The following is a 13,440-nucleotide window of genomic DNA, read 5'->3' as shown; positions in this document are numbered from 1 at the left end:
AATGTGGTTTAGGGTTCTCTTAAATGACAGCAATTGATTGTACAGCATCCAGGCTTTAAAGTGCTAAGTACTAGTGGAAAACAGAATACTTTTGATAATCAGTAATAGACAGTTTTAATTTTGTGATCTATTGTTTGGGACCTTTGGTCTTTCTGATTGCTTGCTTGTTTGCAATACTGGGAATTGAACCCCAGGCCTTGTGCATGATAGGCGAGGCTGTATCACACAGCCTCAACCTCAGGACCCCAGACCTTAGATTTTTCCTATGTTTGAAGAAATTTCAGGGAGAGGAGGATTAGATCTCATCTTCCTATCTTGGAAGCTAACGTCCTAAATTTATCTTTGCTTGGCTTATCCACTATAGTACCCAGGAAACAGGACAATATATTGACTAAGTATATAGATTTTGGGTCAGTCAAAAACTACAGTGTATAACTATTTCAACTTACAAAAATCTCTTCTGTCAGTTTCCTAATCTTTTAAGACAATTTTGCCTTTCTTATAGGGTTGCTGCAAGATTACATTGAATATTGCACGTAAACCACTGTGCTAGTTCATAAAACCATACCTGATCAAAGTTCCTGTCTGGCCAATAATCATAAGAGACAAGCAGTCAGGTGCTTCCTCTGGGCCAAGCAATGGATTGCTCAAACCAAAAGATGTGTTCCCACTGGACCCCCAGGTTCCGGAGAATATCTGTCTGCCCACTTTTCTGTTTCCTCTCCTCTCCTTCCATATCCACTCCCCATGACCTTTCTGCCTCATCACCCACGTGCCTCCTTTGGGCTTCAGAGGACAGTGCAGGATCCGTTCTCTTTTTCCTTGGTCTCTAGGCACACCGTGGAAATGTAGCTTTAATTCGTGCTGTTTGTTCATTGCTGCAGTGGCCCCAGCCAATAGTGGTAGTGATCTCAGCTTGAGCGCTTATCCTCCCTCCCTCTCAATTCCCAAGGACTACTTTTCTTGAAAGAGAATTAACAGAGAGTCTACGGTTGCTGTAGCAACAAACTTCCAACCTCTGCTCAACTCCCCGGAATGAGCACATACCTATTAATACATTCAATGGCCTGGGGAATTAAGTTACTCAATGCAGTTTTTCTTTCAAGTGCAAAACAGCTTTACCTGGCTGCAGGAGCAAGCCTTTGGTAGCACTGCGGTTAGAGGTTAGTAACAGGAGAGCTGGTGTTTGTGCAACCTGTTGGTACCCCCAGAGCTGGCGGCAGCTTTGGGGGGTGCACTTGTGAGGAATGATGGCAGCTGCTCACAGAAAACCTTTGCAAAAAAGGCAGGTGGGATCTCTTTTCCTTCTATGGTGTGTGTCTCTGGGAGGCGCGGCCACCATTCGCTATTCGGTGGCAGAGGAGATGGAGAGTGGCTCATTTGTTGCTAACGTGGCTAAGGACCTGGGGCTAGAGGTGGGGAAGCTGGCAGAGCGCGGGGCGCGGCTGGTTGCTGAGGGCAACAAGTTGCATTTCCGGCTCCACCGCAAGACTGGAGATTTGTTCGTCAAGGAGAAACTGGATCGCGAGGCACTCTGTGGCAAAGCCGACCCGTGCGTGCTGCACTTTGAAATTATTCTAGCAGAACCGCTGCAGTCCTTCCGTGTGGAAGTCAGAGTATTTGATATCAATGACAATGCCCCCGTTTTTCTAAACAAGGAGCCTCTTTTAAAGATTCCGGAGAGCACCCCTTTGGGCTCACGCTTTCCACTGCAGAGCGCCCAGGATCTGGATGTGGGACTCAATGGTCTCCAAAATTACACCTTGAGTGCAAACGCCTATTTCCACCTGCACACGCGCTTCCGAAGCCACGGGCCCAAATACGCGGAACTTGTGCTGGATAATCCCCTGGACAGAGAGGAGCAGCCAGAGGTCAATTTGACTATTACAGCTGTGGATGGTGGGTCCCCTCCCAAGTCTGGCACCGCTAACATTCGCGTGGTTGTCCTGGACGTCAATGACCACGTGCCTCAGTTCTCTCGCTTGGTGTACCGCGCTCAGGTGCCAGAGAACAGCGACAATGGCTCCTTAGTGGTGGTGGTGACTGCCACGGACCTGGACGAGGGCACCAACAAGCAGATAACTTACTCTTTGGCTGAAAATCCAGAAGCAGTTGTCCAGACGTTTCTTGTCGACTCAAAAACTGGAGAGGTTCTACTCCGCGGGCCCCTAGATTTTGAGACCACAGAAACATATGACATTGACATTCAAGCTACAGATGGAGGAGGTCTTTCTGCCCACAGCAAAGTTTTGGTGGAAGTGGTGGATGTAAACGACAATCCCCCGGAAGTGACAGTTTCCTCGGTGTCCAGCCCTCTTCCTGAGGACTCTCCGCTCCAGACTGTAGTGGCCCTTTTCAGTATCAGAGACCGGGATGTGCGAGTTGGAGGAAAAATCACCTGCTTCCTCAGAGGAGACTTGCCCTTTGTAGTCAAACACACATTCCGGAATTCTTATTCGCTGGTCACTGACAGAAGCTTGAATAGGGAGGTTGTCTCCAGCTACAACATCACACTCGTTGCTATGGATACTGGACCACCCAGCCTGTCCACAGAGACTATGATTGAAGTGCTAATATCCGACATAAATGACAACCCTCCAGTCTTTCAGGAGGATTCTTACACTTTGACTGTTCGTGAAAACAACAGTCCTGCAGTTTTTATTGGCAAAGTCCATGCTGAGGATCTAGATGTGGGTGAAAATGCCCAAGTAACATATTCCCTGCTCCCTCCAAAGAGTGGAGACCTGTCCGTCTTTGCTTACATCTCTATAAATTCAGACAATGGAAAGCTCTACGCACTAAGAACCATGGATTATGAAGCCATTCAAGACTTTGAGTTTGTGGTAAAGGCGACTGATGGAGGTTTTCTGTCCCTGAGTAGCCAAGTTACTGTCAGAGTGGTTGTCCTTGATGACAATGACAATCGTCCAATGATCTTGTACCCATTGCAGAATGGCAGTTTACCCTGCAACGACCTGGTGCCCAGGGCTGCAGAGGCAGGTTACCTGGTGACCAAAGTGGTGGCTGTTGATGGTGACTCTGGGCAGAACTCTTGGCTTTCATACCATCTCCTTAAAGCTACCGACCTCGGGTTGTTTTCTGTTCAGAGACAAAACGGGGAAATACGTACACTGAGGCAGATATCCGAGAGAGACCCCATGATGCAGAGAATGATCATTCTGGTCCAGGACCACGGGCAGCCAGCTCTCTCCACTACCGCCTCACTCAACATCCTGCTGGTAGACGGCTTTTCAGAGCCTTACTTGCAGTTCCAGGATTCAGCCAAGCATCCTAGAAAGGTAAATCCAACCACAAAATATTTGGTCATTTCTCTGGCAGTGCTTTCTTTTCTCTTTCTCTTCTCTGTTACTGTGATCTTCATTATACATCTCTACCAGAAGATCAAACACAGAGACAAATTCACAATCCAAGAGCACTTCTATGATGACTGCAATTTCCCTAACAATTTAGTGCAAGGAAGAGGCAACAGCTCCTCACCCCAGCCTTGTCCTTATGATATGTGCTTGGCCACTGGAACTGGCAATAGCGAATTCCGTTTTCTTAAGCGACTTATGCCCAATTTCCCTTTCCCCCATGCCACTGGAGAGGCGAAAACAGAGGATGAATCCAGTTTGCCTCCAGATTCTAGTAGAAATCGGCCTCTGGGTTCAGATGGCCATGCCCGGATAGGCGATGACTATATGTAATTCTGACTAACAGCCCACATTAGTGAACAGAAACTTGATGTTATAGTCCATTGTCAAAGAGCTGCCATCCTCACTGAAACAAGGAGTAGACTGCAACTCTGGCGGAAACAGGAGTGCCTAGTTTGGTAAAAATAGAAAACTCAGAATGAGGCTTAGCTTAGTATAAAGCAAGCATGCTGATCCCTAGATTATTTATGCATTTGGGATTCGGTTAAAGCAATGTTTCTTTGTGTAAATTCTGCTTTTCCCTCTCTTGTGTGCGAGGTAAGAGACAAATGAACCATTTTTCATGTTTCCCGTTGAAGTTCACTGGCCCTGGCCTCAGAAATACTGAAATTCCATAGCAAAAGCTGGTTGTTTTACTTTTGAATCACTTTCCAGTAGAACATTATTTATGCATAAGAAAGAGAACTACTTCTTGTAGGGGTGAGCCCACAATACTGTCCACACCCCTACAAGTTCTCAGCTCTGATTAAGAATTGGGTTTGCCTGAAGGTGGTGGTACATTTCTCTAATCCCAGCACTCAGGAGATAGTCAAGTGTATCTCTGTGAGTTAGTTCAAGGCCAGCCAGAAGTATACAGTGAGACCCTGTCTCCAAAAAAGTTTTGACAGAGATATATTTTATTATTCAGATATTTCTGTATTTTGTACATGACAAATTATTTCTGCATCAACTTGCATGCATCATTTATAATCGTGAAAATGCCCAGTAAAAGTGATGATCCTTAACACAGTGGCAGAAAAGATGAAGATTAAAACTTGATTTCATTTGTTTGTAAATGTAAGAGCAAATATAAAACTAGAGTTCAGTCAAGAGATATTCCACAGAATTGTTAGCTATAGTTTCTTAAGGGTTATCTGGAGTCTTAAGAAGGTCTCAACTCTCTCATATGTAGATATCTTTGCCTTATCAGAGAGTAGTTACTTGAATATAGGGAATGAAGGGTGGGTTGGGATATAAGTAGAATATTTTTGCTATAGATAACTTGCTATAGAATATTTACTTTAAATCATTTTGTGTTAAATAGTGTAGAAGTTTTATACTTTTAAATTATTTTTTTTTAGTTTGCAGAGCAAGTATGGAAAAAGATACCAAAAGAAAGTTCATTAATGCCAGCTAAATGGCCTTAAGAGAAGCACTTTCAGGTAATACCTGCATAGATGGCAGGCCTCTTTCCTCTCAGCATTATGAGCTGTCACAATAGCATGGTAAATGCTGAAAGTGTCTATTTCTAACCAATCATGTGTAAAACGAGTTGAAGTGGGGAAACAAGTTAGGCCACTTTAAACCCTCACAAGGTATTTTTTTTTAGGTGTTCTCCTTCTAAAGTCAAAGTAAAACTGACTCTGAGGGAACTGAGAGCAACATGTGTAAAAATTTAAATAAAAACTATTATATATATAAAGAAAGAAAAACTGACTGAAACATTCTTGTAGTTTGTGGACACGAATGGTATTACTAAACTATGCCTTGAAAGTCAGTTTACTTTAATGAGGCTGTAACTTCACTTTTTAACCTTCCCTTCAACAAATATGTGTCAATTTAGACTCAATGAAACATGTCCTAGTTCCTTTTATACAAGAGGCATGATATTTGCTTTTTTTTTTTTTTTTTTTTTTTTTTTTTTTTAGAGACAGTGTTTCTCTGTGTAGTTCTGGCTGTCCTGGAATTCACCCTGTAGACCAGGCCGGCTTTGAACTCAGACCTGCCTCAGCCTCCCTGGAATTAAAGGTGTAAGCCACTATGCCTGGCTGAGGCACAATATTTGTGTCTGGAATTCTAAGAGTAGAGGAGTATTTCCCAAAATACATCTTAGATGTATCATATTCTATTCACTGAGAGATTCTTCATTCTATATGATTGATGCCTGGTGATGCCATCTGGATGCTATGTGGTGGCCAGGAATATATTAAACCTTAATGGTACCTAAAATTTTTTGGGGGGAGATGTAGAGCTGTTATAGCCTATGAGTACCTTCAACATAGTATTTGTTATTTTGAGAATAATTGAAATAAATACAAATAATGAATTCTTTTATTAATTCTAAATATTGTTCATGTCTTGAGTTATATAATACTGTTCATTTGAAGTATGTATCTTGCTCAAATAGAAGATCATTCAGTATATTTTGAAATGTTCAAACGTACACACACACACACACACACACACACACACACACACAAACACACGAACAGACACAAGGGAGAGAAGACCTAGATTTGTCAACCTTTTCCCACAGTAAATAAAATAAAATGATATTTTAATATAAAATGGTGAAGCAATCTCATGAAAGAAACTACTTTTCAAGTTAAAATATGGTTTAATGGAAAATTTGTAAATACTTTTCTTTAGATATTGCTTTACACACCATCACAAAGTGAAAGAGCTGTTAATTTGGACCATAATAAGACTGGGATTGTCCGTGGAATTGAGTGACTGCCCAACACAGACCCCCCCTTTAAAGATTAATGCCTATTAACTTCACAAAGTAATAGGACTTTGTTATTTCTGTAATGCACATACTGTACTTGGATCATCTTCATGGCTCTTGTTATGTTTCATCTCCCTCCTTGCCCTCTTTTCCCTTATACAGTCCTTTTTATTTTCATGTCCCCCCATCCAATCCACATATAAGAGAAAACATGTGATAAATCATCTTTGTGAGACTAGCTTTCTTATTTAATATAAAGGTCTCCAGTTCTATCCACTTTCCTACAAATCACAGAATTTTCTTCTTCTGGATGCCTGAATAAAGTCATTGTAGAATTAGGCCATTTTTTCTATCTATTCATAGATATGCACTTGGTGTAATATACTAATAACTTGGTTATTACAAATAGTGCAGCAGTACACAGGGGTTTGCAGATACTGATTTCCTTATTTTGCTTTAGGCCGGTGAAAATGTTGTCACTGACTTCTGGTTTAAGACCTGTTGGGTTAAATGGTGATTTACTCTATTTGCTCTATTCCCATGAGAATGCCAGGAGTACCTGGTGAACTAAAAAATAAGAACATTTCTTAATTAACTCAGACTGTGACCTATCTATATTTGTACAGAACTTTATATACCCGAACTTTATATATTAAGTCTAAGTCTCCAACAGAAAGTAAGATAAAGGATGCAAATAATGAGGACAATTCCTCTTTCCAAAACTATCGAATCATATCAGAAACACTCACACATATTTGTAGCTACAACTCAAAAGCTTTGAAGGGGATCATGTGCAAAACGGCCATGGTACACTATCTAGGAATTAGAACTATCAAGGTGGCTTGGGCAGACAGCCTTTGTTACCTCTTCAGCTTGTCATACACATTTATAAGGGAAGCTTTAAGTCACAGAGAAATGTTTAACACAGTATCCCACACTGCATTTAGTTGCTGTGTGTCCTTCATCCCTAATCTGTGCATGGTTCCCTAGCTCTGCCCAGTTGTTTAAGGCTTTAACATTTTTGAAGGGTTCCAGTTATTAGAAAGATCCTCTGCATTTGAGATTGTTTTTATTTTTCATGATTAGATTGAGGTTATGAACCAACTGGGAAGAGTCCAACAGAAATGATTCTTTGCACTTTCCAAGGCATCAGAGTATCAGCAAGCAAACAATGTAGGTGTCATAACACCGGCTATAGTATTTTTATTGTGAAGATGCAAAATATAAAATTTACTGCATTTGTCTCTATGCCATGTGCAAAGTTCAGTGATGTCAAGATGATGTTAATTTTTACTGTGTTGACCAAGCCTCTCCATTTAAAGCTGTTACTTTTCTATTGGTGACTAATACTTAGAGGAAGATAGTTTTAAATTACATACATATCATGCTTCAGCTTCAACTAACTTTAGTATCCCATGCTGGACATTTACAGATACAATATCATGGTATTCCAATAGCCATTACTTTCTGTTTCCCCAATTCTTTTAGTTCTTTATAAGAGATACTTATTTCTTCTGCATGCTTATTTTGTTTTGGACACTTACTTTAGTAAATTATAACACAATGACATCATTATCTATTTTGTTGTTTAGCAAATGGTAGTTTAGGTTGGTATTTAATAATGGAATTATCCACAAAAACCACATTTTGATTAAAATTAGTATTGCTTTAATCTTTAATAAGTTTCATTTATCTTGTAAAGGCGTGTTTGTGAGGAACATTTTAAACATAAAGGAAAACACATTAAATTTAAAGTTTTAATTATAGTTATAAAATAGATACTAAACATAAAACTCAAAATTTATTATTCACATGTATTAATCAGCTATATAATAGATATGTAATTTAAAATAGATATTTATACTGAAATGAAATATATACACACATACACACATACATATATGTAAGAAATGGAATTGGTCTGTCTGGTTTTATGCAATTCTCCTAAAAATAAATAAATAAATAACTTCCTCGGTCTGTGTGCCTTTTGTTCTTTACTGTAAGGATGAAGGTTTTTTTCATTCCTAGATACAGAACCTACTCACATATAACTTTCTTTTTTTTCCTTTTTTAAAATTTAAATTAGAAACAACATGATTCATATGCCAATCCCAGCTCCCTCTCCCTTCCCTCCTCCCCGGCCCCATCGCCCTTCCCTCCCCAGAGAGGGTGATGCGCTCCATGGGGGGATCTCCAAAGTCTGTCATGTCATCCCGGGGCAGGGTCTAGGCCCTCTGACCCGTGTCCAGGCTGAGAGAGAATCTCTCCATGTGGAATGAGGTCCGCAAGTCCATTTGTACACCAGGGATAAATACTGATCTACTACCTGAGGACCCATAGATTGCCGAGGCCTCCTCACAGACACCCACGTTCAGGGCATCTGGATTAGTCCCATGCTGGCCTCTCAGGCATCAGTCTGGGGTCCTTGAGCTCCTCCTTGTTCAGGTCCAGCTGTTTCTGTGAGTTTCACCCGCCCGGTCATGATCCCTTTGCTCATCACTCCTCCCTCTCTGCAACTGGGTTCCAGGAATTCAGTTAAGTGTTTAGCTGGGTGTGTCTGCCTCTGCTTCCATCAACCACTGGATGAAGGTTCTAGGATGGCATATAAGGTAGTCATCAATCTCATTATCACGGAAGGGCATTTACGGTAGCTTCTCCACTATTGCTTAGATTGCCAGTTGTAGATCTCTGGAAATCTCACTAGTACCAGATCTCTCCTCAAACCTATAATGACTCCATTTATTATGGTATCTCTCATCCTTCTCTCCTCTATTCTTCCCCCGACTCAACCTTCCTGCTCCCCCATGTCCTCCTCTCCCCTCTTCTCCCCCTCTCTTTCTCCCATGTCCCTCTCCGCTCCCCCATGCTCCCAATCCCCTCAGGAGATCCTGGTCCATTCCCCTTCTCTGGGATACCATGCATTCTGTCTTAGGGCACTCTGTTTCCAAGCCTCTCTGGCACTGGGGTTGTAGGCTGACACTCCCCTGGGTTCATGTCCAAAATCCATATATGAGTGAGTACATGCCATGTTTGTCTTTTTGTGGCTGGGTTACCTCTCTCAGAATGTTATCTTCTAGTGCTATCCATTTGCCTGCAAATTTCAAGATTCCATTGTATTTTTTTTCCGCCGAGTAGTACTCCATTGTATAAATGTACCATATTTTATCTATCCAGTCTTCAGTTGAGGGGCACCTATGTTGTTTCCAGATTTTGGCTATTACAATTAGTGCTGCTATGAACATAGTTGAGCAGACGTCCTTATTGTATGAATGTGCATCTTTTGGGCACATGCCTAAGAGTGGAATTGCTGGACATTGTGGTAGACTGATTTCCATTTTCTTGAGGAATTTCCATAATGATCTCCAAAGTGGTTGTACATGTTGGCACTCCTGCCAGCAGTGGAAAAGTGTTCCCTTTTTTCCATATCCTCTCCAGCATAATCTGTCATTAGTATTTTTTATTTTAACCATTCTGAGGGGAGTGAGATGGTATCTCAGAGTTGTTTTGATTTGCATTTCCCTGATGGCTAAGGATGTTGAGCACTTTCTCAAGTGTCCATCAGCCATTTTAGATTGCTCTATTGATAATTCTCTATTTAGTTCTGTACCCCATTTTTTAATTGGATTATTTGGTGTTTTGGAAACTAGCTTCTTGAGTTCTTTGTAAATTTTGGAGATCAGCCCTCTGTCAGATGTGGGGCTGGTGAATATGTTTTCCTATTCTGTGGGCTGTTGTTTTGTCTTGTTGACTATGCCCTTTGCCTTACAGAAGCTTCTCAGTTTCAGGAGGTCCCATTTATTAATTGCTGATCTCAGTGTCTGTGCTACTGGTGTTGTGTTCAGCAAGGGGTCTCCTGTACCAATTCATTCAAGGGTACTTCCCACTTTCTCTTCTAAGTGGTTCAGTGTGGCTGGATTTATGTTGAGGTCTTTATTCCATTTGGACTTGAGTTTCATGCATGGCGATAGACATGTATCTATCTGTAGTCTTCTACATGCCAATATCTGTTATGCCAGCACAATTTGTTGAAGATGCTTTCTTTTTTCCATTGTATAATTTTTGCTTATTTGTCAAAAATCGAGTGTTCATACCTGTGTGGGTTAAAATCAGGGTTTTCGATTCAATTCCATTGGTCTTCCTGTCTATTTTTGTGCCAATACCAAGCTGTTTTCAGGGCTATAGTTCTATAGTAGAGCTTGAAGTCAGGGCTGGTGATGCCTCCGGAAGTTCCTTTATTGCACAGGGTTGTTTTGGCTATCCTGGGTCTTTTGTTTTCCCACATAAAGTTGAGAATTGTCCTTTCATTGTCTGTGAAAAATTGTGCTGGTATTTTGATAGGGATTGCATTGAATCTGTAGATTTCTTTTGGTAAGATTGCCATATCTACTATGTTGGTCCTACCTATCTTAGAGCATGGAAGATCTTTCCATTTTCTGGTATCTTCTTTAATTTCCTTACTTAAAGACTCAAAGTTTTTGTCATATAGATCTTTCACCTTTTTGGTTAGAGTTACCCCAAGATATTTTATGGTGTTTGTGGCTATTGTAAAGGGTGATGTTTCTCTGATTTCTTTCTTGGCCCCTTTATTGTCTATATATAGTAGACCTACTGACTTTTTTGAATTAATTTTGTATCCTGCCACCCTGCTGAAGGTGTTTATCAGCTGTAGGTGTTCTCTGGTAGAATTCTTCGGGTCACTTACATAGATTATCATATCATCTGCAAATAGTGAAAGTTTGACTTCTTCCTTTCCAATTTGTATATCCTTAATGTCCTTTTTTTTGTCTTATTGCTCTAGCAAGAACTTCAAATACAATATTGAACAGATATGGATAGAGTGTACAACCTTGTCTTGTTCCTGATTTTAGAGGAATCGCGTTGAGTTTCTGTCCATTTAGTTTGATATTGGCTGTTGGTTTGCTTTATATAGATTTTATTATGTTAAGGTAAGTACCTGTTATTCCGGATCTCTCCAAGATCTTTATCATGAAGGGGATTTGAATTGTGCCAAATGTTTTTTTTTCAGTTTGTTTATATGGTGGATTACATTGATGGACTTTCATATGTTGAACCATCCCTTCATCCCTGGGATGAAGCCTACTTGATCATGGTGGGTGATTTTTTTTATGTGTTCTTGGATTCAATTTGCCAGTATTTTATTGAACATTTTTGCGTCAATGTTTATGAGGGAGATTGGTCTGTAGTTCCCCATCTTACTTCTGTCTTTGTGTGATTTGGGTACGAAGGTAGATGTAGCCTCATAAAAAGAGGTTGGCAGTGATCCTTCTGCTTCTATTTGTGGAACAATTTGAAGAGTATCGGTATTAGCTCTTCTTTGAATATCTGGTAGAATTTTGCACTGAAACCTTCTGAACCTGGACTTATTTTTGTTGGAAGACTTTTTATGACTGCTTCTATTTCATTAGGGGTTATAGGTCTACTTAAATTGTTTTTCTGTTCTTGATTTAATTTTGGTAAGTGATAGCTATCCAGAAAATCATCCATTTCCTCTAAATTTTCCAATTTTGTGGAGTACAGGTTTTCACAGTATGACCTGATGATTCTCTGGAATTCCCCAGTGTCTGTTTTTATGTCCCCCTTTTTGTTACTGATTTTGTTAATTTGTATGTTCTCTCTCTGCCTTTTGGTTTTGTTGGATAAAGGTTTGTCTAACTTACGATTTTCTCAAAGAACCAACTCTTTGTTTCATTGATTCTTTGTATTGTTTTCTTTGTTTCTACTTTGTTGATTTCAGTTCTCAATTTGATTATTTCCTGACATCTACTCCTCCTGGGTGAGTCTGCTTCTTTTTGTTCTAGAGCTTTTAGGTGTTCTGTTAATTCTGTAGTGTAGCTATTCTACTGTTTCTTCATGTGAGCAGTTACTGCTATGAACTTTTCTCTTAGACCTGCTTTCAGATTGTCCCATAGGTTTGGGTATGCTGTACCTTCATTTTCATCGAATTCTCTGAAGTCTTTGATTTCTTTCTTTATTTCTTCCTTTACCCAGGAGTGATTTAATTGAGCATTGTTCAATTTCCATGAATGTGTGGGGTTTCTACAATTTGTGTTGTTGTTGAATTCTAATTTTAAGCCATGGTGGTCTGATAAGATACAGCGGGTTATTTCAATTTTTTTTTGTGTCTGTTGAAGTTTGCTTTTTTTGCCTAATATGTGGTCAGTTTTAGAGAAGGTTCCATGTGGTGCTGAGAATGTATATTCTTTTGTGTTTGGATGAAATGTTCTATACACCCAATTGGGTCATAACTTCCGTTAGTTCCTTTGTTTCTTTGTTAAGCTTTTGTCTGGTGGACCTGTCCAGTGGTGAGAGTATGGTCTTGAAGTCTCCCACTATAAGTGTGTGGGGTTTAATGTGTGATTTGAGTTTTAGTAATGTTTCTTTTATGAATGTGCATGCCTTCGTATTTGGGTCACAGATGTTCAGAATTCATACTTCATCCTGATGGATTTTTCCTGTGACGAATAAGAAATGTCCTTCTTCATCTCTTTTGATTAATTTTAGTTTGAATTCTAATTTGTTAGATATTAGGATAGCTACACCAGTTTGTTTCTTAGGTTCATTTGATTGGAAAATCTTTTCCCAACCCTTAACTCTGAGGTAATGTCTGTCTTTGAAGTTGAGGTGTGTTTCTTGTATGCAGCAGAAGGATGGATTCTGTCTTCGTATCCATTCTGTTTGCCTGTGTGTTTTTATAGGTGAGATAAAACCATTGATATTCAGGGACGTTCAAGACCATTGATTGTTGATTCTTGTGTGTTTTGGATTCATTTTTTTGATGATGGTATTGTGTGTGTTTTCCCCCTATTTCCTGGCTTCTGGTAAAGTTAGATTACCTATTGCCCATGTTATTGTGCGTGTAGTTAATTTCCTTGGGTTGGAGTTTTCCTTCTCAAACTTTCTGTAGGGCTGGATTTGTGTATATATATTGTGTAAATCTGGTTTTGTCATGGAATAACTTGTTTTCTCTATCTATAGTGATTGAGAGTTTTGCTGGGTATAGTAGTCTGGACTAGAATCTGTGGTTTGTAGAACATCTATCCAGGACCTTCTGATATTCAGAGTTTCCATGGAGAAGTCAGGTGTAATTGTGATAGGTTTGCCTTTATATGTTACTTGGCCTTTTTCCTTTGCTGCTGTTAATAGTCTTTCTTTATTCTGTATGTTTGGTGTTTTGATTATTATGTGGCTAGGGAATTTTTTTTGATCCATTATTTGGTGTTTGGTAACCTTCTTGTACTTTCATAGGCATGTCCTTCTTCAGGTTGGGAAAGTTTTCTT

The 13,440-nt window shown here is 39.9% G+C and overlaps 1 protein-coding gene across 1 annotated transcript; it reads left to right on the top strand.

The window, feature by feature from the left end:
• The first annotated feature begins 1,250 nt into the window (after positions 1 to 1,250).
• Pcdhb1 (protocadherin beta 1) lies at positions 1,251 to 3,707 on the top strand. Its single transcript, XM_005069221.2, has one exon. It carries the CDS (start codon positions 1,251 to 1,253, stop codon positions 3,705 to 3,707), a length of 2,457 nt encoding a protein of 818 aa, XP_005069278.2.
• Positions 3,708 to 13,440: the final 9,733 nt, after the last annotated feature.

Source organism: Mesocricetus auratus, unplaced genomic scaffold (genome assembly GCF_017639785.1).
Source record: "Mesocricetus auratus isolate SY011 unplaced genomic scaffold, BCM_Maur_2.0 Super-Scaffold_6730, whole genome shotgun sequence".
NCBI lineage: Eukaryota > Metazoa > Chordata > Mammalia > Rodentia > Cricetidae > Mesocricetus > Mesocricetus auratus.
This window is presented reverse-complemented; position numbering and strand designations above follow the sequence as displayed.